General features: G+C 40.8%; 1 protein-coding gene and 1 long non-coding RNA gene across 3 annotated transcripts; one reads left to right on the forward strand and one right to left on the reverse strand.

The window, feature by feature from the left end:
* Positions 1 to 1046: 1046 nt before the first annotated feature.
* LOC135407010 (uncharacterized) lies at positions 1047 to 9932 on the reverse strand. Of its 2 annotated transcripts, XR_010426633.1 has the most exons (4): positions 8823 to 9932; positions 7277 to 7347; positions 5060 to 5117; positions 1047 to 4970 (listed from the first exon to the last, which is right to left on the reverse strand). It is a non-coding gene; the product is annotated as an uncharacterized LOC135407010 (long non-coding RNA). The 2 variants fall into 2 exon arrangements; XR_010426634.1 differs by lacking the exon at positions 7277 to 7347 and having other exon boundaries at positions 8823 to 9925.
* On the forward strand, positions 8393 to 27863 carry REEP5 (receptor accessory protein 5). Its single transcript, XM_064641658.1, has 5 exons — positions 8393 to 8598; positions 8670 to 8763; positions 18684 to 18822; positions 23729 to 23897; positions 25323 to 27863. Exons 1-5 carry the CDS (start codon positions 8481 to 8483, stop codon positions 25370 to 25372), a joined length of 570 nt encoding a protein of 189 aa, XP_064497728.1. The 5' UTR covers positions 8393 to 8480; the 3' UTR covers positions 25373 to 27863.
* Positions 27864 to 27952: the final 89 nt, after the last annotated feature.

Genomic DNA, 27952 nt, shown 5'->3' on the forward strand with positions numbered 1-27952 from the left:
GGAGCATCTCTCTGATGAGGAGAAATGCAGGAGATGGGGCTGTTTAGTCTGGAGAGGGGAAGAATGAGAGGAGATCTCGTTAATGCATATAAATATCTCAAAGGCAGATGTCAGAGGATGGTGGCAGGCTCTCTTCATTGATGCCCAGAGACAGGATGAGGAGCAATGGCTGTAAACTAAAACACAAGAATTCCACCTCAACATGAGGGAAAACTTCTTTGCATTGAGGGTGGCAGAGCATGGAACGGGCTGCCCAGGGAGGGCGTGGAGTCCCCCTCTCTGGAGGCGTTCCAAACCTACCTGGACACATCCCTGTGTCACCTCCTGCAGATGCCCCTGCCTTGGCAGGGAGTTGAACTGAGTGATTCCCAGAGGTTCCTTCCAACCCTCACAGTCCCCTGATTCTGTGAAACAAAACGGGCTCCGGGTGGCATTCTGGAGGAGCCTCCCTGCCGGCAGAGGGTATCGCTGCTCTCTGCGCGGTGGCTGCTGCTGCCATTGCACCCTCTGATTCCAATTAAAAGCGAGTACTTAGTGCGTTCCTCCTCCTGTCCTTTCCCCGCTCCTTCGTCGCCGAAGCTCCCTCTGGTGGTCGTTCTCCTTAGCGGGCTCGGGGAGAGAATCGGGGAAATGAGAAAACTCGTGGGTTGAGATAAAGACTGAATTGCCTACCAAGTTATTACTATTGCGTATTAAACCGTAGAGAAAGCAAAACCTGTACACACAGGAAAGCAAAACAGGGAATTAATTCACTGCTTCCTGTGACCAGGAAGGTGTTCAGCCACCCCGAGGAAAGCAGGGCTCCATCACGCGTAACAGTGACTTGGGAACACAAATCCCATCACTCTAAATATCCTCCCACTTCCTTCTTCTCACCACAGCTTTATATACGGAGCATGAGCATAGTGTGGAGTATTATCAACACTGTTTTCAGAACAAATCCAAAACACGGCTCCATGGTAGCTAAAGAAAATTAACTCCACCCCAGCCAAAACCAGCACATAAAGGTACCAGCCCAGTGTTACACTGAAGACACAAAAAGTATGTATGTTCACAACACATTTATTAACTGTTGGGTACAGAAAGTGAGAAATGTATCTTTTGCCTCCTTTTCAAAGCTATAACAAAGGACAAGAGACTCCATAATAGCTCCAGAAGTACAAGGGAAGGGCATTCAACCAGGTATAGAAGGAACAATACTGTAAGAAGACTTCAGAGCCCTATCTTAGTAAAATCAGCACATTTACATCTATTGGTGCTCTCCTCTCCAAAGTCCACTCCATAGTATTTGACAGTGACTTTTGCTCCACCACCTTTATTGCTGTGATATTTGAGGTGATGTGTGGATCACATCAGTGTTGACTTAAAGAAGTACTTTGACAGAGGAAAGTAAGTCTACCACTAGCAGAACTATTAATATGGCTAGACAGAGGGACAGAGGGAAGGGACAGAGGGACAGAGTGACTGATAAATCCCATTGCTCAAGGATCCAGAGAGTTCAGTTTTTACCAGAAAGGGTAGACGTAGGAATTTCTGTAAAAGTTACATGATCTGCATTCTTTCAGGTATCAGAGTACTCTTCCTACTACTGTTTTTCCCTGCTACATTCCCACCCTGCTCCTGCCATCCCATGTGGATTTGGTACCCGGAGCTCCTACAGCTAATAAAGAGGGGGAAAGAAAGTGGTTTAGAAAATGCTCTTTGACATCTCATGTTATCTATTGTACTTTTAGCTCATCTCTGGTATCTGGAAAATACCCAACCTGATACAATGAAGAAGTAAATGTATCAAATGTTACCTAAGTTGTGAAAAAGTCTTGGATAATAAGCTGCTTAACATAAGAGAAATGTACTAACTGAAGAACATAGTGAAAGTTTGTAGACAGTGCTGCAAGCCCCCAGCACAGGAGAGTGAGAAGAGACACATTTGAACATTTCTGCTTGCTCCATTTTGGAGACACTGCTGAAAGACTACATGAATATAAGAAAAAATGTGTTCGTAAGTAGGTTTTGGAATGGTGTATCATTGGTGTTTCATTTTTTTGTTGTCACTTAGAACCTTGTTGTACACTTTCTAATTTCTTTCCTAAACTAACACGCACTCCTCTCACCCATTAGCTCGCACAAAGCAAGTTGAGTTAAAGCTGACACATTCAGGTTATAATATTTCCCCGAAGACAAATCTACACTTAGGTCCCTCCAGGGAACTTGCACACACTGATATGTTGAAAGGGAAGTTGGCAACACCCTCTTGTCAAGCTCCCAGGGCAATTAGGATGGTAAGGCGGCCAGGTAGAGCATCGAGAAGCCTACCCAGTACCCACATCCTCTCACAGCTCCAAGCAATGTGCAGAATCACTCCGTAATGTGGTCAAACTGGTTTTTAATCACTACTTATTAGCCAACCTTGGCAGTCAGAAGGCAACAATAAGATATTTGGAAAATAATTTTTGTTGTCTGTTTGCACTGGACAAAGAGAGAAGGTGGCAGCAAATAAGAAAGAGTCACTCATGCACATTCAGAAAGGAACCTCAGAAGAGGAGTGACATTGGACAGGAAAAGCAACAGTTGAGGGTGGAGAAAGTTTTGCTTGGAGAAGCTGACCAAAGTGGAGGATTGCATTCAATAGGACAACACTCTCAGATGCCAAGAACTAACAAAATCCAGAACTCAATAAACATTTGTTTGCAGCTTATGTTAATTGGAATAAAGGCAGAGCCTGGAGAATCTGTAATCAAGAGACTGCAGACTTCACCTTGCCTAAGTCATCAGAAAAAGGCTTTCATTCCACTCAGCCCTTCAATAAACAGATTCTACACTAAAATCTCCAACAAAGGATAACTAAGCAGGGAAGTGGACAGAAAAGCACTAACTTCCATAAGCAATAGGAGCTCAGCGCCCTCAGTTGCTGCAAGTTGGTATTTTGGGTCACATTTGCATACCAGGAGACAATGCAAGCACTACTCACCTGCTTCGTTCTGTGTGTTACATGGGAAAAAAGATGAGCGGAAGAGCTGACACAGACCTATATCCCAAGAGATGTTGGATATACTATATAACCATTACTATATAACTCATGCTGAGAAACATAAATAGTTAAAATATTTTGAAGCAAGGTTTAGGTCATAGCATATCGCCCACACAAAGTTAATGTAAATGTAGGCTTAAATCCATGTGTATCTTAGTTCCCTGACTGTTAAGGAGAGAGAACCACAAAGACCTGAAAATAATCTGCAGGGTTTTTATTAAATGAGATTCACCATAGAAAGGGCCAGACATGTGGTGATGCACAAGACGTTACAATAACTAACAAGATGTATTCAGTAGAAGATTTGGATGAAGTACGGTACTTAGACAGGGGCCCCCTGGTGGTCTAGTGGTTAGGATGCAGCGCTCTCACCACTGCAGCCTGGGTTCGATTCCCAGTCAGGGAACTCCTCCGGGCAGATGGAGCTCGTAAGGCCATCCATCTAAGAGAAGGTCACTCTAAACAAACCTACGTCCTGAGGACCTCGCTGCCACTGTCCGAGCTCGCTTGGCCCCAGCAGATGAACCTTAGGATTAAAGGGTGGGCTCAGTTCAGCACACACTGTGTCTCACCTAAAAAATCCACTGCGCAGGCTCGAAGGGTAATGACCTTTCCCAAATCTTCATTCGCGAAGACTGGCCATGATGATGGTACCTAAACCCTGGAGAGGTTCTCTGAACCCTGAAGAGGAGATAGTAAACACATAGAAAAAAGGTAAGTCAGTGATCACGTGGTTAGTTTATGTGTAGAGAGCAATGATGGGACTGTACCATAAAATCTGTATTAGGCTTTTCCCAACAATGCGTTACTTTACTCAGATAATTTCTTCCTTAAGACTTTGCAGGTGATCATTAATTTAACAGCAGTGATGTATACACTGTTGTACATACATGACAAGTATGCAGTAAAGCACAGCACATGCTAAAAGTCAAGACAAAGTTTACTTAAGGCAACACTAAACTCAAACAGGCTTAACCAGCTGATCCAAGTAACATAGATATCCTTTGGGTGTGATCACCAAGCAGATGGTTGGAGGAAGTCCAGCTCTGGGGCCCCAAGCATAGGAAGGATGGGGACCTGCTGGAGTGAGTCCAGAGGACCACGAGGACGATCAGAGGTTCAAACATTTTTCCTATGAGCGAGCTGGGGCAGTTCAGCCTGGAGAAGAGAAGGCTCCAAGGAGGCCTTATAGCACCTTCCGCTACCTAAAGGGGGGGCTACAAGAAAAATGGAGAAAGACTTTTTGCAAAGGAATGTAATGACAGGAAAAGGGGGAGATGGTTTCAAAAGGAGAGTAGGTTTAGATTACACATCAGGAAAAAATTCTTTGCTGTGAGGGTGGTAAGGCACTGGAACAGGTTGACCAGAGAAGCTGTGGATGCCCCATCCCTGGAAGTGTCCAAGGTCAGGCTGGATAGGTCTTTGAGAAACCTGGTCTGGTGGAAGGTGTCCCTGCCCGTGACAGGGGGGTTGAAACTGATTGATCTTTAGTCCCTTCCAACCTAAACCATTCTATGAGTCTATGAAGTATACACCTGTGCTAAAGCCAGAAGCTAACCTTTAACTCTGGGTGGATGATAGCAGTGGACCACAGCTCAGAGTGGAAAGGCATACAGTGTTGAAGACAGATAAAGAAGTCTCTATCCAGTCTGGATATTTCATGATAAGCTACAGCTAAAGGCTGAGTAGCCTGGACAAATGGGCTAGTACTGCATGTGCTTTGGTTCCGAGCTCTAGGACACCAGTCGTCTCAAAACTTGCAAGGTGGAAAGGCACTCATCCTCCTGGTCCTCCACTGGACAGTCCTGTTGCACTTTTCTGCTTTTCCTCCTCTCCTGCAGAAGTTCCTTGAGCAGGTCACACAATCCTCCTTTAGCTTTCCTCTGTAGGCTAGCTCTTTCAAGTTACAGTGTTCCTTCCTTGTTCTTATTTTCAGGTTTTCCTGGGAACAAGAAAGAGGACTACCCAATATTGCATGTTCTCCATATTGTGCTGGAAGAGTGTTGTTATTTTTTAAGTACAGTACCCTACCTTTGTTTCTATTTGACTTTCTAGTTTGTTTCTTCTAACAACCTATTTCGCTCTTGCTCTGTAACATAAGCATCATAAACAAAACAGTTATGTACTTTACTGCTAAAAAGAATTTATGCAGCACATCCTAGTACACTAGCACAGATCAGCTGGGGGAGTTATTAATGCCACAAGAGTCTGGTTTTGAATAAAAGAACAAAAAAGAAAATAGCAAGTTATTATTAAGTCTCAGCAGAAATTTAGTTGTTTTTAACATTTTTATTAAATTCCCTTTTCTATAATAGTTTTGTGTCTTCCTTGGTCTCCTCCTCAGTCCTTCAGTCTTACAGGTATAATGGAAAAGACCTAGAATTTTTAGAGGGACTTTATTAGGTGTAAAGAGTGAAAGCACAGAAGAGAAAACAAAACCCAAAAGATCAGAGTAAGTTTCCATGGGGCTTCTTGCACTCCTGCAAAACATGATTCAGGTCCATAAATCTTCAGTTTGAGAATTGCTCATTTACAGTTTAGCAGGTCCTGTAATTTTTCCAAATCCCAGCATACCCATAAGCAAAATAAGAGTCACACTGCTTTCTGCAACCTTTGGTGATGTTTACCTTATTTTACTTTTAACCCTGAGGCACATGAGAATATTGTAATATTCTTATATGAACGGAGAATTGCTACACAGCACCGTCTTTTTATGCGACCAAAAGGAAACCTCAGTGAAGTTGCTAACACTTATCGTATTACTGTATTTTAAACTCAGGTATAGAATTTTGCCCTGTTTGCACCCAAGAATTAATTTCTCACACTTGTTGTTAAGGACCATTTCTTAAGGATGTCTGGCACTGTTAGTAGTCTTTATTAATTTAAAAGCACCATATCCCTTTATGTGACGGAGAGACAGACAACAGCAAAAGCAAAGGCAAATAGTGCTTTCGGAAAACTCCATAAAAGAGTTTGGCGAAATAAACACCTGAAGAAAAGTACCAAGATCAGTGTTTACAGAGCCATTGTGCTGTCTACTCTCTTATATGGATCCGAATCATGGGTCATCTACCGCCACCACCTGCGGCTCCTAGAAGGCTTCCATCAACGCTGTCTCCGTACAATCCTAAACATCCACTGGTCAGATTATGTGACCAATACATCTGTTCTAGAACAAGCAGCAGTCACAGGTATTGAGGCCACGTTGCTGAGAACACAGCTGCGTTGGGCAGAACATGTCTCCAGGATGAAGGACTACTGCCTTCCTGAGATCATGCTCTATGGTGAACTTGCCACCGGCTGCCGCAAGAGAGGAGCCCCAAAGAGAAGACACAAGGACCCCTGAAACAACATCTTAGCCTTGGCCATATTGATCAACATAACTGGTCTACTCTGGCCTCAAATCAGGAGGTCTGGAGACACACCATCTGTAACGCTGCTGATGCTTTTGAGAAAGCACACAGGATCACTCTTGAGGAGAAAAGACAACGCAGAAAGAATCATGTCTTGCTGAATATACCACCTAAGGAGTCTTTCTGCTGTGCCTTTTGCAATCAGACATGTCTATCTCGTATTGGCCTTCTTAGCCACCAGCGCACTTGTAACAAGTGTAGGTAGAGACCTTCCCAAATCTTCGTTCGCGAAGCTTAGCCATAATGATCCCTTCATGTTATGTAACACCTGTCCCAACAGTCCCCCTGTTCTCTGTAAAACCGGAGACATATCGTGTGGATACAGCAAACAAATAAAGGAAAAGAAGAGGCCTGGAACACGTGGCATAGCAGGAGGGTCAGGGATCTGGGATTGTTGTGTTTGTTCTCAGAGGTGAAAGCTAAGTGGGGACATTGATTGCTACCTTCAGCTCTCTGTTTGGAGGTTAACATGAACTAGACCCCCAGAAGTACAGAAAATCAGGGCAAAAGACAAGATGAAACAGTCACATGTGACATCAAGGGAAATTTCAATTCCATACATGAGGAAAAAAAATCTCTTTGCTTGCAGTTGAGCACAGTGATGGCCTGTCTGAGGAGGCTGCCCACTTTCCATCTGTGAATATTTTCAGACCCCAGCAGTCCAAACCCTGAACACCAGGGTCTAGCTTTGGCATTAGCCATACTTTGAGCAGAAGACTAGAGTATGTAACCTCCAGAGATCTCTTTTAACTGTATTTTATGATTCTATTAAACAAGATGAAAACTTTTATCACCAAAAAAAAAAAAAAAAAAAAGTTAAAATTACATGACAAACCTTATAATGGGATTATGGATTAGATATTATTCTCCCTCTTCTCCTCACCTCTGCCTTTAATAAGACAGTTGCTGGAAAGAATAAAAGGTATTTCAGCAGTTAAATTTAAATTCTTTGCAAGATGCCTTCCCCCAAGACACTGACAGCTCCATAGCACAATGCTCTGATTACATTTATTTTTTCCTTAGGTGAAGATAAGACACACACAAAAAAAGTATCTTTAGAAGACTGATTAGTATTTTTTGGCATACTTAGGAGCTAATACAGATTTGAAGAAGGCATGGAGAACCTCAGCACTAGTTGTAATGCTGAGTCAGATGCAGAGGAGTTGCTGGGAAGACTCAGCCCAGCAGAGGAAGTTCCCAGGACTACATCACAGCCAGTAAATTATATTTAGTTGGCAAGAACATTGCGCACACACCATAAATTCCAGGGTACAGTTACAGCGGGGAGCTGCTGCCCTTAGATCAGTCTCTTTCTCTCTCTCTCTCTCTCTCACACACACACACACACACACACGCACACGCACACACACACACACACACACATACACACTCTCCCTTCCGGGGTAGCCGTGCGAAGGTGGTGGCATCACGTCGGTGCATAAAATCCGTTTCTGAGTTTTGATAATCGCATCTGAAATCAATGGTGTGATGTACTGGGACTTTGGGGGAGGGGTGTGTCTTTTTTTTTTTTTTAACGTATTGAGCAATTTCCTGGGGCTGGAGCTGGCCGCGTGCGTGCCCTCCTCCTTGCCGTCTTTCATGTAGGGCACTCGCTACCTGATCACTCGGACAAGACTGACATTCCTTGCAGGGATGTATGTTCCAGGCCCCACGTCTAACATTAAAAATCGGTCCCTGCCGGTGCAAGGAGGGCAGCAAGCCCTGTTCCCCTCAGACCACCCCCCACACCCCCCCCCCCCCGGCGCATCAGGACGGTCGGCGCCCGGGGCTCCCCCAAATGACACAGGATCCCGCTTTGCCCGGGCGGGGCGGCGCCCCCAGACTCCATTTTGCGCTCGGAAAGGGCTCGCAGCCGGCGGAAGATGGTTCCCCGGCGCTCGCCACCGCCCCCGGGCGCGGCGCCACAGGGACGAACGGCGGGGGCCGGGGCCGGGGCGGCGCCTGCGCTGGGCCGCAGGGAGCAGCGGGGCTGCGGCGGAGGGCGGGCGAGCAGCGCCGCCACCACCACCTCCACAGCCATGGCCGCGGCGATGCGGCAGAGGTTCGACCGCTTCCTGCACGAGAAGAACTGTATGACCGCGGTGCTCGAGCGCATCGAGGCCAAGACCGGCGTCAGCCGCACCTACATCGCCACCGGTGAGCCCCGCGCCTTGCCCGCGCCCCGCTCCACCCCGCCGGGAGCTGACGGCTCTCTGCTCTCTCCTCAGGCATCCTCGGCGCCGTGGCCGTGTACCTGGTAGTGGGATACGGCGCATCCCTGCTCTGCAACATCATCGGCTTCGGCTACCCCGCCTACGTGTCGTGAGTGTCGCGACTCTTTCCCTTCTTTGCCGCGTGTTGCAAAATCAAAAATCGCATACCTCGCGGCTGGTGCCGAGTCTGCCAGGGTGGCATCCCCGGGGCCGTACTCCGAAGGATTGTTTTTCCCGCTCCCCCTTTCCCTTGGGATGTCCAGGTGCAAGGTGCTGAGTAAAGGACGAGACTTCTTCCACTTCTTCCATCTGGCGAGGGCTGCGTCGTAAATTACCCATGGGAGACGCTGGGTAGTTTCCACGCTTGATAAACAGATCCCGTAGCGCGTTATATTTTGGGTTGGGGTTCACAGCATTTTCATCTTCAGAGTGAGATAGATCTTCGGTAAGCTCGGTCTTACCTGGCTGCTGGTAATAGGAGGGAGAATCGCTGTAGCAACGCTGTTCGCTAAAACTCTCACTGATGTTTTAGAGTTGAGGACACTCCCGGGTGTCCTGGAAGGCACTGGTGCAGTGCCAGCATCTGTAGATACAAAGTACCGGGTAATGTAGCGGGCTGGGGTTGGAGGTGCATTAAGGCGTGTTATTTACTCCAAACCCACCTAGCTGATGGGGAGGTGGGGGAAAGGAAAAGACTGTAACTCCTCTTGAGTGTAAAACACCTTAAAATGCTTCATTTTTCGAAGGAAGGCCTCCTTAGATATTCTTCAAAACAAAACGTGTTAACCTTTCACATGCATTATATTGTTCTTAGACTAAAATATGTTTCCTGTTAAGACCACAGTGGAGTATGTTCCAAACTCCCGCAGAAATGTGCTAAATAAAACCTTCTGTGTGTAACCTAATACACTCATAAAATGCAAGTCCTTCCCAGCTGTACTTCTGTATTGTTGAAATACAGTGCTTGCCTTTTATGTAACTATTTAAATACAGTCAGCAGCTTTTAAAAATATGTTCTCTGCCATTGGATCCTGAGCATGTCAAATCCTGGTTCCTTCACTATTATTTTTTCAGTGATATGAGATTGACTTACTTTTAGACTCTTGAAACATCTTATGGTTGTGATGCTTAAAACCAACCAACAGTTTCTAGTGTTTGCTGCTTTAGGAGATCACAAACGAAGAACTCTGGAGCAACTGAAGTTTTGTTTTCTAAAAAGTAATTTTTACTGAAAAATATTGGTCAGGAAGTATTTCTTTCAATAAAATCTGAATGTGAAAATATCAGCCAACAAAGCTTCAAAACCTTCACAACAAAGTTGTGTAGGAATTACGTTTATGTAATATTTTGTATCTGACTCAGGTCACTTTTCAAATTATGTAATTACTTTGGAAAATCCTATTTAAATTTTTAAATTTCTTTTGAAACTGTTTTGGGATTGTATCTTAAATCTTCCAATATGGAGTGATGGTGAGTAAATTGGTAAAACAAGCTCCTAGAACTGCAGAAGCAAGACAGGATCAAATTAAATACGAATTAATAGGGTTTCTCTTCCAATTTTTTTCTTTCAAGTCTGAAAATTTTTTAAAACTTTTGTAGAGTGTCTACTCTTTTTCATGTTGGAATGCGGTTTTAAATGTGTCTTAATGTGAAAAGTTACCTCCCAGATGTTAGTACTGTGGGATGTTTGGGTTTTAACTTTTTTTTTTTTTTGAATAATGGGATAATTGTCTTTGGCTACAAATTTTACTTAAACAAAAAAATATGCTGAATAACACGCACATGGATACAATGCCAGCTCTGTTTTTTCCAGCTCATGCTCCGGTAATGCTTTTCCTTCAGCTGCCTTTTTAGTGCTGAAATATTTATGACAAAATTATATGAGAAATTTTATGAGAAACTTATAATCTTGAGTGAAAATCTAATTTAAAATGCATGTGATGTGCTGCGTGCCAGCGTCCTTCAGTGGCAGCCTGCAGACAGGTTCCAGCCCATGGAGCAGTCTGCTGACAGCACAGGTGGGCTTAACCTTCCCTCCCAAATCCAGAGCTGGTATGGGGCGTTTTCCCACATTTTGCTCTGCCTACTTTTGTTTTTGCTGCTCTGGATCATGTACTGCAGTCAGGGTGCTGTCCCCTGTGCTTATAAAGTATAGAGACCCAAAGCATAAAGAGCACTAGCCACAGTGGTTTGCTTATTCCTCTCTCCTATTTTGCCTCTCCCCCTTGAAAAGGCAGCTGAAGAGCCTACTATATGAACTAACAGTGGTGATTTTGCTTCCTAGCATTGGACAGAAAATAGTTTTCAGCTGTTTTCATCAGCTGCACACACCCCCTCAAATGCTCTTGCTGTAAGAGCTGTGGCTTCTGGAAGAGGTCAGGAGCTGTAAATGGGATGTATTGTGCAAGGTGTTAGTTTGATGTTTACACAAGTGTTTCAACAATGGACCCAAGCCTGAAATGTCTCAGAAAGGTACTGAAAGAGAAAAAACAGATTACTTTCCCCCAGATAACTTACTTTCTTCTCTTGCGGAGTAGGTCAGTGTATCATTTCTCCATTGTCAGTGACTGAATTGTTTATCTGGGAAATGATGAATCGTAGAATGGTTTTGGTTGGAAGAAACCTTAACCATCATCTAGTTCCAGCCCACCTGCCATGGGCAGGGCCAAAGTACTGGGTCCAGCTCCTCTTCAGCAGAAAAGATACTTGTAAAGGAGTGGGACAGATGTCTGTGTTCTGCAAGAAACATCACCTCCTGTCCTCACTGTTGTTTAAAATGGCACACAGGCTTCCAGGTGGTTGACCCACTAGCATATTCCAAATCTGTTTTACTGGGAATTCAGTTCTGGGTTACCTTGGTCATGGTAGTTTTACTCTACACCTGCCTGAAAGAAAATATACTGGAAACAAAACAAACCCTGAGAAGGATAACTCAGCTCAGATTTCCATCTGTTCATACATGAAACCAGGACAGTTTTGTGGGTATGCAGGTCCCTGCCTGTCAGGCCTTGTGTAATTGCAGTTTATTTTCTTTGGTTTATGTCACTCTCTGTATTCATTGTCAGTGTGTGCCATGCAGCAGATGAGGAATTCAGTGGAGAAAAGCTGGAGGCTGTGGCTGCTGGGTTAGACAGCAGATGGTGTGAAGGGGCACAGCTGCAGCTGCACTGCTGCCCACTTTCACATCACTGTGGCACAAAGCCAGTGCAAGGGGAGGGGGCAACTCTCTGCTTAATGCCTGATACAGCTTCTGGCAGGTACAGCTGTTTCCCTCCTCATTCCCCCTTGTTCACCTTCAGCTTTGCTTTGTACATGATTTAAGTGTTTTTATCCATAGAGGAGTTTCTTCTTTAGCAATACAATGAGAGTCTGTGGCATGTCACAGCAAGGGCCCACCTGAGTCTCTTAACGTAGACAAAATTAATCTGTAGTTTTCTGGCTGTTTCCCAGTAAGTCAGACAGTGTCTCATCTCATTCCTGAAAATTTTCTGCAAGTTCTGTATGATGAAACACAATAATTCCTTTAAGTTGAAATCTAATATTTGTTTTGCAGGCTCTTGTGGAACAAAATTGAAAAGTTTTGGTCCCCAAAAGTAGAAAAGTAGACCAGCATTGAAAAGTTTACCAGGAATGATAGGAGTAACTTTTTATACTTCTAGCGAGCAATACTTCTGCACAAGGCAATGATCTGGCTAGTAGATGGAAAAAGTGAGTGTTGGCAAGTAGGTAAACACCACTGCCAGAGTTTTCACTGCTTCTCTAAACTTTCCAGAGCTAGCATGTTTAAATGTAGCTCCACCCATAGCTAGTGGTGGTTAACTGCCTCAGTAAAATTAGAGTGCGAGCAGGAAGGGAGCCTTTGATGACTAAGAAATGTGTGCAAAGGTTTGGAAATTTCATAAATGCTGTCATGGTTGGTTTAAAAATTGCAAAGTTGAAAATAGCTGTGGGCAGTGAAATGTCTGAACTTATTACTAGTGTCTTCAAGGGACAAAAGCAGTGTAGTACAATCATGCCTCTCTCTGCATTGGCTAATTTTATGCTGTTACTTCACTTTAGCTGTTTTTACTACGTAAATGTTGTTCGTGGCATTTTATAAGCAGGAAACAATCTACATTGGTTGTATAGAAGTGTAAACACTCAAGCCAACTCTTAATTTGAATATTGTTGTGGTGTCTTGAGTCTGTCTCCTAGTTCCTCTGCTTCTTTCATACCTTTAAAACAGGAACATCGCTTTTCTTTGGTTGCAGTTATTTAGAAAACATAATCAGTCCGGTGTTTGTTGAGAGCCAGGGGAGCAAATTTGCTTTCTCTTGACAAGTTTTGCGGCAAGTGGTTACTTTTTTCCTCCATGAAAAATGATTCATAATGCGCTAAAGTTCAGAAGTAAAGCTCTGCTGCTGCTTTATGAATGTGATTTGAGAGAACTGGTATATCTAACCAGATTCACAATGCCTAATGTAAATATAATCAGAAAATTTCCAAATCCCCCTGCACATGTGCTGTTTTCTTTCATGACTGATAATCTTTTCATGGGGCTTCAGACACTAAAAAGTATAATTTGACTTTTTTGTCAAATACTCTGCCAAATCAGTTCCTCAAAGAATGCTCGCTTTTTGTCTTTTAGGTTTTAGAGTGCTTTGTTTGAAATAATAGCCGTCTTACCTGTTGTTTGGACAAATTATTTGCATTCTTTTCTAGAGATAGCAAGTGGTTAAGTGCAGAGAGTCTAGTATTATGACAGCTGTAGGAAGATTTGAATTTTTCTTTCATATCTAAATTTAGGCTAAAAATCTAAAGATGTTTGTTATACTGATGGATCCACTCTGAATTGAGGCACTGACACATCTGAATCCCATCAATAGAGCCAGCATGTGTGGGGGAATGTGTTTTGGGGAAGCTGGTTTTGGCTTGAGTCAGAGCTGGGGAGCTGGCTCGATGGTTGGCTCTGCAGATACTTGTTCCAGGAGAAAGGGGGCCAAGAATGAACAGAAAACAGGGAAATAAAAGTATTGATGCTTCTTTTTTTTCTCCCAAGAACCTAGTTTTGCCCATGAGTTAACATGTAGACTGTGGGACTGACTTCACTGGTGGGCAAAATCATGTGTGGTCCTTCTGCTGCCTTAGTCTATTTCCTTTTAAGAAATACAGAGAGAAACTTCTATTACTGTCATATAGTTTGTTGGTGTACTCTAATTATGTTTGTCCCTGCATGGACAGTGAAGCCTCCCCTTGCTCTCCATTAATTTGCTTGCTGCCATCTGCTAGGTACACAAAATTCTGAGAGAAGGGAACTGGTAGACTTAAACTGCAGCAGCTGTGTTAAGTGCCTTTGGCAGGAAGATCTTTTCAATATCTGTAAGTGCATGGGTCTGATATGGCAGACAGTGAGGAGGAGGAGGAAAGATGGAAGACAGAAGGCTTTTAGCTGATGTAATGTAGAAAATGTAGAAGCCAAAATGATAAAGTTAATCCAAATACACAGGTACTGGTGTCACTGAAATGGTGTGAGATGTCGCAGAGGCAGCCTGCCAAGAGGAGTCTGGAATGAGGATGACAGGGAGGCACCAGTCTGTGGTGCAGTGGATTGTTGACTCTGTGGGGGTGTCTGGGTAGATAGCTAGAAGTAAATTATTTTATAACCTGCTCTAAAGAGGTGGGGCAGACCAGTGAGTATAAGCTCTAGAAGTATAGGTAGTTTCAAGTTTTTTTAAGTTAAATGCAAAAAAAAAAAAAAAAAGGGTTATGCTTGGCTAAAAGGGTGATAAATATGCCTGACTAATTATTCAGTATAGCTCTGATTAGAAAACTGAAGGAAAATGGTCCAGTCTTTCCTAACTATAACATGAGCACTGGGTTTAAGGGATGCTGATCTTTTGTCTCAAGCTTGTTGACTGACTTTATACAAAAGTTACACCTTGTAAATTGCAGGGATAAGAGTGATTACTTCAAATGAGACTACAGCGCTACAGTTTGGCATTTCTTTAATTCTGCCTCCCATGTCTTGGCTTAGCTCAATAAACCCCCCCCCCCCCCAAATTCATAACTTAACCTGTGAGTACTATGTGTATGAATTAACTGTAAGCAATGATTTGTTATTCCACAGCTAGTTCAGGAATAACACTGTCTTCTTGGAAAAGAGTTGTTTTTTTTGTTTGTTTAAATGAGTCAGATGCTTTAAGTGAAAGAACTTGGCAACTTACTAAAATTAGACTAGTTTGTGTTACTATCATGTAACAGGATAAAGTAACCACACTTGATCTAGCCCTGAGTTTGACTGATTCTAGGATGCACAAGGTCAGAACCGTGCCCATGCTCTGATACTGTAGCTACATAGTGACTAGAAGTCCTGGGCTTCTTTAGGATATGACAGTCCGTGCTCCTTCTTCTCCCTTGGCACCACCAGCTAGCGGGGTTATCAGGGAGCAGATCTGGCTGAAAAATAAGCTTTTCTTGTCTCTACGTCTGTCTGCACAAGTTGCAGTGCTGGCCCATGGCAGGCCCTTTTTGCTGTTGGACAGGCATTTATATTTAAAATAACTGAGCTGTGATATTTACCACCTGGTATTCTGGAAGGTGTTCCTAGTGACTGCTCTTACCTCCAGTGTGCAGAACTACTGTAAACAGTTGTTTGGGGCTTTAAGTCCTCTATAGTTAGTGTGTAAGCACTGTAAAAAAATCCTCAGTGATATGTAATTACTGCACATAAGCAACGTGGAATTTAGTCAAATCAGTGTTAGACAAAACTTTTAAAAAATGACAGTATCACTTTCTTTTTAAATGTGAAGCTATATAGGCTTTGGATGGCCCTTCATTTGTTAGGAAGCCTTAATATTATGTGCTAATGAAATTGACTTAATTGCTTTTGCAATGTAGAAATAACTTTAAAAAAGGTGATCCTAAAGCTGAACATAGTGTCAATGCCTCTTGTTTGTATCTTTTCACTCATTGATGGAGATTGCATTTTGAGTATCAGGCTGATTGATTCGTGACTTAAAATGGAGAAGAATAAAATGTTCTTGGCTTGAAGTAATGTATATGGTGTCTCTCCTGAGGTTAATTGTACAGGACATTACACCAGGATAATACCTGTAGAATAACTTAAAAAACTAAGTTTAATTATGGTGTGAGTCTCATGTTCAAAAGAGTGTAGTTATAAATGGATAAAACACCCTATCTGTTCAGGTATTCTACATCATATAGTCAAGATATTCTACATAATATATCAGCATAAGGTATCTGTGCTTGCTCTGGGACAAGTACTATTTTCTGTGACTTACTTTTGAAATAGTGTGTAAGCAGCAAATGATGGAGATAAATAAAAGGGCAAAAGTTAACAGGGACGTATTACACTGGATTTCCACTGATAGTCTCATCTGAGGGATATATTTTCCATTCAGAAGCAGAATATTTATAAAATACTTGCCGTTCCTTGACTTCAGCTAAAACTTTTATTCACTGACATTCTGCTGTATCTACTTTTCCTTCCTCCCTCTCTCTCTGATTGGGACTGGAGCCATAGCTACCAGGTGCAGCTTGAGCTGATGTGACTGTTACCTGGCGGGTGTGGTAGGGGTCTGCATCTGACCTAGTGCCTACCTGGATCAGATCATTTTACAAGGAGGGGAAGTGTGCAGTTCCCTACAGTGCGCAAGAAAACAACCACGTGTGGATTTAGAGGTGCATCAGCTGGCTAAATCACATGGGGTTTTGCCTACTTGTAGTACTGCTGCTTGTGACTCTCTCACAATAAAAGCATGTTGTTCATGTATCCCCTTAAGGAAACTACAGCAGCAGATGGCCAACATTCACAGGGAGCACGCCCTTGGCATGCATTTAGGAACTCTAAAAGGCCATTTGTTTCTACAGGAGAGAAGATAAAGAGCGTGGGCCATTAACACAGTGATATGGTATCTGCCCTTTGCCACAAAATTGGAGATTCTGAGCTTTTTCTTTTTATGAAAACTGATTTTTGTGACTACTGAGCATTAAACAATGCTCCCTTAAATCTGTGTATGGCTTTAGATGGTGACTAGAAAAGAGCAAGACTGTTGGCAGTTTAACTGCAAAACATTTTCTCCCAAGCACCAAACTAGCATGCTTATTGTGGGAAAATAAGCCTTATCCTGTATGCCTCTATTGGAGAAGTTGTCAGCAGAACTAAAGAAACTCACATGATGAATCTCTACAGCACGTTTTCATTAATACTGAGAAACTTTGCAATTAGTTCCTTTCTCTGCTCCGTTTATCCACCACTCATTAACATCCCTATTAGTCCTTGTACTTTTTCTTTCCCTCCAGAAGTACTGTTTCACACCTTGGAAACAGATCAATAGCCCTCTTCCTTAATTCTTATGGTGTTTCAGGGTGGGTTTTTTTTGTACAGCCCTCTCACCTAGTGTTATTACAATACTTCAGAGATGGGTGGGCATAGTAAAGATGTGGTTTATAGTGGGAGCAGAAGCAGCTGAAGTTGGCACAGTGAGCAGAGTGCTTTGGACTCCTGTTGCCTAACACTGAGTGTTTCTTAATAGGAAAACCTGTTCTTCCAGTTGTGCTGGTGCTGTACCTCAGTAAGATCACCTTATTGTGCAGGATAGGGTATGGCAGGGGCTGCTGCTTTTCCCACTGCAGGGCACTGATGACCACCCAAAAACCCGAGCAGAAATAATGTATAAGTTAAGCATCAAATCCTCTTCTTGCATTTCAAAGTAACTCAATCCAGTAGCTGTACCAGTTCCCTCTGCAAGTGGTGATTCTGCCAGTGCTTTTGCCATAACATAAGGCATGTCACATGAATGATTTCCCCCAGCTCCCCCTCCCTCCCCCGTTATGTACAGAACCAGGCAGTGACGGAATCTACAAGGTTTCTTAATTCACAAACCAGGAAATGGACTTACAGCCAACTCTCTGATCTCTGTTTTGTAAACCTTCCTAATTCTCAACCTTTTTCAGGGAACTAGCAGAAAACTTTGCACCTCTGATATATCCCATAGGTGCTGCTTCAGCAACAAAATATCTGAAATTAAAGGAATAAGTGATAGAAGAATTGAAACTAAATTCATTAAAATGAGTCTACAGATTTTAATCCTATGGCATGACTGGAGAGGACAAATGCTTTTTAATACTCTTAAGCTTCATATTATCAGGCTTAGATTTGCTAGCACTTCCTTTTAAAACTTCTTACAGTGCTAATCTGGAACTTAGTGAGTCCAGAGTCTCCACTTAACTACTTTTACTGAAGAAGCATAAGTGCATCTTTCAGCTCCCAGTTTTCAGAAGTGTATAAACTTGAACTGCATTCTCCTAGCAGCTGGAGAACAAAAGCCCATTAAATCATTGTGCAGGAAGCCCAGTACTTTACTGGCAGTTGCGCTTCTTGATACCGTAGCCCACATCAGAGTTTGCAAGTCCTGTAGGTATTAGTTTTTGGATCAAAACAACTGGTGATGGAGATAAGTAGTCCTTAGAGCAAATCTTATGGATAAGTTTACCTTTTCAAAGAGGAATCTAGTGTATGTACATATAAGTAAATTTAAAATGCTATTTATTAGAGCTAGCTCTGTAAAAAAACAGAGAATAGTGATGAGTCTTGTATCACTGTAGATGCTGAGGACCCCAAGTTGTGCAGCACCGAAGGGTGCACACTGTGCAGACCTCTTCTGTAGGCAAGGTTACCCCATTTTGATAATTTAAGCTATTGTAGGATTTTTCATTCAAGGCAACAAGTCTATTAATCACTCCTTTACGAATGTCTAAGAAGGAGGGTGGTCCTGTTAGTTACAGGCAAGGCCAGGCAGGTGTTGTGATCATACTCACACAGCTTGAGTATCTTTTCTTTTTGAAGTGTGACATAGGGAGAAGCTTGTCTGCTTGAAGATCTGGGCACATTGTCTGTATGATAGATACTAATTAGTTTTCTTAGAGGAATTAAATTATGAGGATTCACACATAACAACAAATCATAAAAAGTTCACCATTATAGATGCTACTGTTCTGCTCACTTGTTTGGTTTTTTTTTCCTTGCAGAATCAAGGCCATTGAAAGTCCCAACAAAGATGATGACACACAGTGGCTGACTTACTGGGTTGTGTATGGCGTTTTCAGTATAGCTGAATTCTTCTCTGATATCTTTCTGTCCTGGTTCCCTTTCTACTACATGATGAAGGTATGTTAGTTCATGTGACCCCTCTCCTGAAAAATGAGACCTTTGATTTAACGTCTCCAAGGATGGATAGATGACAGCAGATTCATTTGGAATCATTCCAGGGTCACACCTTATTTTTAGATGCTGGTTATGTGTAATTTAGTAATATGAAAGTGATCTGTTTACAGCTAATGGTTTTGTGAGGCAAGAGGAGGAAATTGGGATGGGTGGCAGGGAAAGGTCTGCTGTGTTTTAGGAAAAAAAGAGAGTGTAACTGTCCCATAAAGAAAAAACCCAAAGACAGTTCTTGGTGTTCAGGTGAATTTGGACAAAATGAAAGCACATGGTAAACCCCAGAGAGTGGCTCTACCTTTGCTTTAAGTGCATTAGTAAAAGTGGAGAGTAAAATCACAAAGGCAGCAAAAGGAGGTATTAACATCTGTACTGTGGGAGAAAAGAAGGAAACTGCACCACAAGAATAGTTTGAGTCCTACAGACTTAATTTTTAATTAAGTCCAATTTCCTGAAAGGAATTGGTAGGTACCAGAGGAGCTTGTTGCTAATGTGCATTTGTTAGTGTGGTTTGACTGCCAACAATGATTTGGTTAATGTGCTTTGTTTGTGAACTAAAGTGTCAGTCAACTTTAGCATGTTAAATTATTCTAGGAGATAGCTGATTGGTATGTATGCTGTTGCTTAGAAGATATTCTAGCTTGCTGGATAGTCCACTGTTTAGCTTAAAGAACTGTTACCTATTTCCTGGTTCAGTGGGCTGTTCTCTTCCTTCTCTTTTGTTTTGTTAGCCTGGTTTAGTCCCATTGATTCTTGAAAAGGATTTGCTTGGCTGATACTGTAGTGGGGCCATTTAAAATTTTAATGGCAATACCTGATGATGCCTAAAGCTTTTTCCAGGAAATGTCATATTTTGTAGGCAAAAATTGACTTGGTCGGCTTGGTTACACCTCAGCGTAGTTTGAATCTTTAACAGACCTCAACTGTGACAATCATTTGGAACTCATTTCCTTAGCTCCCTAAGAAGAAACACATATTTGTACTACTGCTTCAAATAGTATTCTGGTCTGCCTCATGAAGTTAATTCTCTTTCCTCCCCCTTTATTTTTTCCTTTAATAAAAAATGAAAATATGTTTGCAAAATGATTAAGCTTAAAATGGAAAAGTTTTTAAGAAGAATCTGCTGATGTTGAAGTTTAGTGTGGGTAACATATGAAAATTTTACTGGTTTAACATTTTAAGACCAAGCCCAGTAGTGATCAAACTACAGGTTCTTCTGATCTGAATAGAATCCAGAAGGATTGCTTATGGCATTGGAAGAATCTTTTCTTAACCGCTTACCCGCTTATTTCACATCCCCAACTCCCCTTTAGAGTTTAGCAGGATTATGACTTTAACCTGTTGTCTTCAGTGGTGTATACTCACAAATCTGAACTCATAGAGTGCATTTTCAGAGCTTCTTTTCTAACTTCTTGGCAGTAAAAGGTGTGGCAATGATTTCTTCCTGCCACCTCAGCTCTCTTTCTGAAGAGTGCGCAATTGAAATTCAGGTTGACCCAGCAAATAAAGACCACAGATGGCTCTGATAAAACTGTACAAGAAGTGCCACATTTACATGTACTGTTGATTTAAGAGAAAGGTACTTTTTCTCAGTTTTGCAAAAGCAAACACAAGGAAGCAATTATGTAATTACACAAGCTTTCTGTGTAATTACCATAGCTGCAGAAGGCACAATAAAAGTCAAGTATTTACCCTCAGTAGTGGTTAGTAGGAGAGGTTTGCTTTTGTTATACAAAAGCAGCCAGGTGTTGGCTGAGAATCAGAAAGCATTGCTGACTGGGTGGAAGGATGGAAGTTACTCCATATGGGGAAAAGGAGGAAGCACATTTCAGTCCATCCATGAACTCTTGTAGTACAGCTTATGATGTCTCCATGTCTCTTTCATGAAGTAGAAGCTCAGGTACATCATTCATGAAAATTTCGAGCTTGCTTTCATTTTCAAAATGTGCTAAATTTGAATATTCACATTTATTTGATACAGCTTGCAGCTTCCACTCCAGACTGAGTTTTAGTTGCTCAGTATTTCTAAACACCTTCCTTACACCTTCAAATTTTCAGCACACCGGATTTTATAGGTGGGAGAAAGGCATGTTGAAGAACTCCTTTAAATACATTATGATATTTGTATATACTTTTTGTTCTCCACTTAAAAATTATTTGGAGATTTCTTGGATTTTGTGGGCTTCTTTTTTTTTTTTTTTTTTTTGTAATGCCCACTCCTAATTTATCTGTTTTGGGTTTATTTTTCTCTGAAGCAGAGGACATGCATGCAACTAATGATTTCATGTGATTTGTTTTTAAATACTTCTGTTAATAGTTTAAACATTTCTGTGGCATTCAGGTATTAAAGCACAGTAGCCAGTAAAAGCAGCAGTTTATCATCCTAGGAATATTCTTGGTGGTGGGAAGGAGAGAGACTCCTTGATCCACCAACAGTTTTGTCTCAAAATACTAGAATGCTATTTCTGAACAAAATTAGTAGCAGACACGTCATGCTGGGTGCACTGTGCAAACCTTTGCTACGAGGCACTCAGCTCAGAGCAATACAATTGTTAACTGGAAAAAAAACCCACAAAATACGTTCTTTGCAATTCTCCAAACCAGCCAGAGGAGGGAATGGAATTTAGGCAATAAAGTGACTTCCTTGGGCAATCACTTGAGCTCAGTCTAACCCACTTGGATCTACTCCTGGCAGCTGTTTTTACCCTGGCAGCACAAAATGGAATACAGCTGGGTTTGACACTAGAGCTGCGCTGAGAAACACAGCAAACATGACCATGTCCAGCTCCAAGATTCTACAGACAGAAGACTATCAAAACCCAAGAACATATTTTGTGGGGTTTTTTTCCAGTTAACAGGTGTACCACTCTGAGCTTTCTGGGCCTTCTTACAAGCCTCCTTATTTTTAATAGCCTGTATTAGTTCAGTTCCATGAGACACAAGGGGAAAATAAATTTAAGTTAGCAGTCTGACATTCTCAAGGTTTGAAAAGACTGAGATTTGCAACTTTGTTGTGTGTCCTCTAGAAAATGTGTACATGCATCTGTTTCAAATCAGAGGTACATTTAAAAAGTAATAGATATTTGAGAACAAGTCTGTAATTGATTTTTTTCTTGACTAGACTAGGACAGAGCTGTAAAATCAAGTTACTAATTTTATTCTTAGACTAGAAAAGGGAAATTTCAATTTCTCTTAGTTTCAGAGGAAGTTGGACTCACATCTGAGGGTTTCTTCTATAACAATGGAGAACTAACATTTTTGTGTATTGGGAGAAGTAGAATAACTATTGGCAATTGACCAGATATTCTTTATACAGGAAATAAAATCAGTATATTTCTCAGCTTTTAATGAAAGATAACATAAGACAGTACTATATATTTTTCCTGTTATATTAAGTTCCAAATAATAGAAGCTTTTGAAAATTGATATGCTATCACTTTTTGCCTTTATTTTCTCTGACCATACTTAGTGATACTTCATTAGTTTTTACTTACTGGTGCATGTTGAATTATTTCTTGTAATTCATTGAAATGTGCCTGGTGGGACACTTTACTTTGAAAAACCTTTCTTTATCTTCTGGGCAAACAGTCCTTTAAGTCATTAAATTCTGACACCGTGATCCAATAGTTTAAAGAAGAAAGCTTAAAGCTCACCCAAAAGGACGGTGAATTGGTTCGGCACTGCAGAGAAGACACAGCCAAAATTTTACAGTTGGAAAGAGCAGAACCTACAGAACATTCAATCTCAATATCCCTTATTGTGAAAGAACAGAGGGGAGATATTCCAGAATATTTGGAAGTCTTGCTTGAAGAAGACTGTGTGTTTTGTTTCCTTTCCACTCAGAAGTGTGTGAAAATCCTCAAACACAGAATCCTGCCTGATATGAAAACAAAGCAATTTTGACAGAGGCAGAGGGTCGTTTCGTTTTGTGGTTTAGGATAAGATAGTCTGTGAAAAGTTGTTATACCTTTATTTTCTGGAGAGGTTTTTGACATGGAATAATGTTGTACTATTTATGCATTGAAAGAACTGTACAAATGCTGAGAAAATGTACTTAATTTGTTGCAGTTTTATCCTGTAAAATAATTTTATATATTTTCATAGCTCAAGCAAATTTAGCTATGGCACTTCCTGTCCCTTACATGTTTGCTCTTGCTTTGCATACCTGTCTTTGTGTGGTGTATGGCAATGAAACTGAAGCCAAATAGAAGTGCTTCAGTAGTAAAGACAGGTATTTGTAGTACATGTAGTAACTGTCTTTCCAATCCCCTTTGGAAGATGCAGAAACTTTACCCCACATACTATGGTGTTTTGTTTGTTTTCTTCTAGAGAGCAGATGGTGTTTATAAAAGCTATACCTAAACTGTGCAATCCAAAAGCACTAAACCTTGTCTGTGCACTGTGTGTAGCTTGGATATATCTCTGCTCCTGGGATACACACAGTCCTATTCTTTCCCCCACTGCATTTTCAAAGCAGGGAGGCAGAGGGGACAGGGATATGTTTTGTCAAATTTAAGTGATTTAGGGACCCAGACCTTCTGGCGGGTTTGTGCCACATGTTTTAGAAATGTTCAGGTTTTACAGTTCTATTTTAAAAAAGAAAAAAAAAAGTGCATACACCTGATACCTGATTAGCTTCACTGCTACAGCCCTCCTCCTTTATTCTATCACTATCCACAAAATTATTCCAGTGTAAAGATTCCCTGTCTGTAACTATACTGGTGTGTACACTTACTGAACCGTGACTATGCAGAAAGAAGGGGATGGTGCACTGTTCTGAATTCTGTGGTAGTCATGGAGACACCTTGTCTCTTACTCGTTTCTGCCACTTAGGCAGTTGTTCTTGCTCTTGCAGTGTGGCTTCCTCCTGTGGTGCATGGCTCCAAGTCCTTCCAATGGAGCAGAATTCCTCTACCATCGGATTATCCGGCCTTTCTTCCTGAAGCACGAAGCTCGACTGGACAGTGTTGTTAAAGACCTGAAAGACAAGGCTGCAGAGACTGCAGACACCATCACTAAAGAGGGTGAGCAGACCATTCACTAGTCACATCAACTAGGGGTAATTTCCCTGGGGAACTCTATTTTTTACAGTTAATATTTATTGTTTAGAGGGAAAAAAAATTGTAAGAAGACTACGTAAGTTATAATGGAGAAAGTAAACTTGGGTGAAGGTGCCAGGAAATGAGAATTGCAGTGGATCTTGCTGGGTAGAATTGCAGTTATGCTAGAATGAGTGGAAAAAGTGGTATAGTCTGTGTGTCTTCCCACTATACATACCACTATAAATATTCTCCCTAGAGGCAGCTCCAAACATGCTCACAAAATACCTTTCATAAATGCAGTTATTGTTTCAGTGTATTCTTACGTCTTCTAAAATACTGCCTCAAATGCCTGGTAGTATAGAAGGGCTGCCAACTGTATAGTAAAGGAATTAACTCCAATAAACAGCAAAAAAGCAGAAATGAAGCTTTCCCATCTATATGTTTTTGTACTTTTCCTTCCTCTGGAGATCAAAAGATACTGAGCCCACTCTTAAAGAAATTGCTTTGGTTTTATTTGGTTAGAATAATTATTATCACAGCCTGTAGGCTGTTAAATTTTTTCTTTTATTTCCTTGCATTCTGTAGTGAACCCTTGTACTCTAAAATGCCTGATAATTGTTTAATAATGTTAATAATAATAATAATAGAAGCAATAATAAGAAGGAAAGGAAATGTATTAAGTAGATAAAACAAAGGTTTACTTCAATTTCATTGGAAAGGAATTCTATTTATATACTATTTTAAAGCACCTTAAGTCTCCTTTCTACCAAACAATGCATGCAGTCTCATTTCATCTTTTGAACTTAAGCAGTTTTCCTGTCTGTTTAAATGATTTGCCTTTCCCAACCATGCTTGGAAATTTTACTGCATGACTCTTCCTGAGTCGTCATTTTTAGGCATGTGTCTTAATTAATGTTCTTCCACATTGCATATGGGATTTTCCTGTCCTCATTGCATCATTTATTCTTTCTTTTTCCTTTTTTTTTCTATATAAAGATTTCCACATATAGTTTTTTTTTCTTCAAGAAATCATGTGCACGCATATGCATGTACACAGACACACTGACTTTATTCCAACCCTGTTTTATCATTATAGTATATTTCTTGCTGTATTTCTTTAACACTACAAGCAGCTCTGTTTTGTCAGTACCATAGTTTTAAGGCAGTCTATGATGTTTATTGTGCTGTTCCTTGCTTATGTTTTATTTTTTAAAATCTTTTTCTGGTCATTTTCATCACTGTATCTGTGTGCATGTGTATACAAAAGCTGTGATTTTATTTTGTGTTGTGTCTCCTTCAGCGCCCATATTTTGTGACCTAAAAGGAAAATTATTTTATTAATGCAGCTTGAGAACAGTGGGTAGCCCACTTTGTCCTGTGATTAAAATTCCTTTTATTTTCCTGTAGCCAAGAAAGCAACAGTGAACTTACTTGGTGAAGAAAAGAAGAGCACTTAAACTGGATAAAGTTTCCCTACCGCCTCCTTTGTGAAGCTTGATGTTACTGGGAACTGTGGTATAAGTTTAATAATATTGCCTTGGAAACATTTTGATATATTAAAGGAATGTGTTGTAAGTTTACTTACTACTTTGCTGTGTCTGATAGAGAGTATGCATTTTTATTTAAAAGCAATGCAGTGGGCAGCATCTGAAGCTTAATGAAAATATTTTCTTCATCTTCATGCAGAGGAAGTCTGTCAGTAATCTCTTTCTGCAGTAACGTAAATAAAAAGTATATATTCCTCAGGCTCTGCACTTTAGTTGTCTCTTTGTCTATGAAATGACTCTTAACACTTTGACTGTGGTACATCTGGTAGCACAAAGCTGTTTTATAAGGAAAATACTAATCTGAATGGATCTTCTCAAATATACAGGGAATTATTGTTAGAAGTGGCATAATGGATGTATTTCCCACCAGTAAAGCTGTAAATTATGAAATTACATGTTCTAAGCACCTGATTATAGAGATTATTCACCACTGCATGTTTTGTTGTAACACAGTATTTGGCACAGTTGTGTGTATTCTTCAATGGATAAATACTAAATATAGGAAAGAATAACTTCATTGAAGTGATCAAGCTTATATTAGTGTAAAGTAATTTCTAGAAATGGATGCATTAAGTTGCAAAGATTAGCACAAGATGTCTAAAGTACAAATCCTTGCCTATTCTTGCTAAATAAAGTTGTCCTCTAAAATTGTTAATAGAGCTCCTTTTCAGATCACACTCAAAAAAACACAAACCACTTTTTGCCAAGGAGTGATACCATTAAAAATAATTTTTCCTGAATTCTCCTTAAAATGTCAACTGCCTTAGCTGTCAGTCTTCAGAAATACATTATTAATGGGATGGACTACAATCCCCTGAGCTTTTTCTGCTTATGAAAATCTTCAGTCTCTTCTGACTGTACTAAGAACAACTTTTCATGAGCACTAAAACTTCCTGAATGCAGATGCTCTTGTTGCTACTTGACATATTCCTGGCCAGTCAGTAAGAGTGCAACCAAAGTTGTTAAGAGAATAAGCAGATTTTCTACAATCAGTGTAAAAGAATATATATATATATATATATATTTTAGATTTGCATCTGCATTTACTCTTTCACAGTGCAGGTTTTTTTCAACAAATTCAGCCTGAGTTACTGAAATCTCCTTGTTCTCATCTCCATTCTGGTGTTTCTTTAAAGCCTACAGTACTGATATGGCAGTTCTTAACTCACAGAATATGCAGAAGGGAAGCTTAAGCTTTTAATGCAAGAAAAAGTGATTTACAGTCCATGACCTTGAATTCAAAAGATTCAGTCTTAAACTTCTGAAGACTTTTGGCTTTCTGCAACAAGTTGGTGTAGCCAGAACTGCAAAACAGTGAAGGACACAGTGCAATGCAGGAGGTCAGTTTTAACTTTGAGAGATATATTATATAAGGAGGGATGTAAAAGTGTCCTAAGAGAAAGCATTTTAAGCTTTAAGCTGGAAAACAGACCTTAGGGCTTCCAACTTGGATAGGGAACTATGAGACCTGCTGTACCTCATGTTCTGTAGGACATCATGCTGTTTGTCATTTGAAGGAAAAAACGTAAGATATCACAGCTAATCATTCCAAGACAACTTTTTGTTAGGAGGGGATATGCTGAAGAGGATAAAGTTTACAGCAAAGTTGTAGATGTAAACATGTAAAAAGTCTGAAGTGACTCACCATTTAACTGGTTTAATTTCTTGTCTTATCTTCCTCTGTTGTAAACCCACTGAACTTTTCTGTAAGCCTCACTAAATCCTACTGCTGTGTTTCAAACATGATCAGCTATCAAGTGGCCATTGGAATTTAGTTTCACCTCTTGAAATAAGAAGTAAATAGATAAAAAGAAATTAAGATACTTAATAGTCTATTTGATTTCGGTGCAAAGCACTACATAATTTACTTATCTAAAAGCTATGATAAATTTTGGACTTTACAAGCCTAATGAGGTCTGTAGTAGAGATGGGACTTACTTTTCATTTCTTATACTATTCAGCAGTTCTTCCACTGTTATTATGGGGATAAAAAGTTCTATATAAGTGTTAGGTAAGTGCTAAAACAGTCCGTTGCATCTCTCTCAGCACTTAACTGGTTTTAAATAAACTTCTTGTCTTTACAACTTGATATTACCGGCATGTATATTTAGTGCTCTTTTGTCAGATTTCTACTTGAATTAGAAACACAATCTGTTGTTAACAGAACTTGATCTTGGTTTTTTGCCTTGATGCAAGTAGAAATGACTGAATTTCTGCAGCAAGTTATCCTTTCCTGCAAGTAACTCCTGCAATCCACTGGGCTGGCCCTGCAGATCAGTGCTTTTCTTTGTGTCTTCACAACATTTAAGTGCAAATGTTAGTACACAGACATGTCTATGCTGAAGTTGTAACGTGCTAAATAAAAATGGACACAAATAAAGATAATCTTATGGGACTAGTATGATGCCTCAGTATTTCTTAAGAGCCTTATACCTCAAAAGTGAAAACCTGGTTACTTTAGGAAGGCAGAAGGTCTTTACAGGGGATTCA

This window comes from Pseudopipra pipra, chromosome Z (genome assembly GCF_036250125.1).
Source record: "Pseudopipra pipra isolate bDixPip1 chromosome Z, bDixPip1.hap1, whole genome shotgun sequence".
NCBI lineage: Eukaryota > Metazoa > Chordata > Aves > Passeriformes > Pipridae > Pseudopipra > Pseudopipra pipra.

Coding starts and splice junctions, on each gene's coding strand:
- REEP5 (XM_064641658.1), top strand. CDS start 8,481: ATGGCCGCGGCGATGCGGCAGAGGTTCGACCGCTTCCTGCACGAGAAG. Junction 8,764..18,683: donor GGCTACCCCGCCTACGTGTC/GTGAGTGTCGCG, acceptor TTTTCCTTGCAG/AATCAAGGCCATTGAAAGTC. Junction 23,898..25,322: donor AGACACCATCACTAAAGAGG/GTGAGCAGACCA, acceptor ATTTTCCTGTAG/CCAAGAAAGCAACAGTGAAC.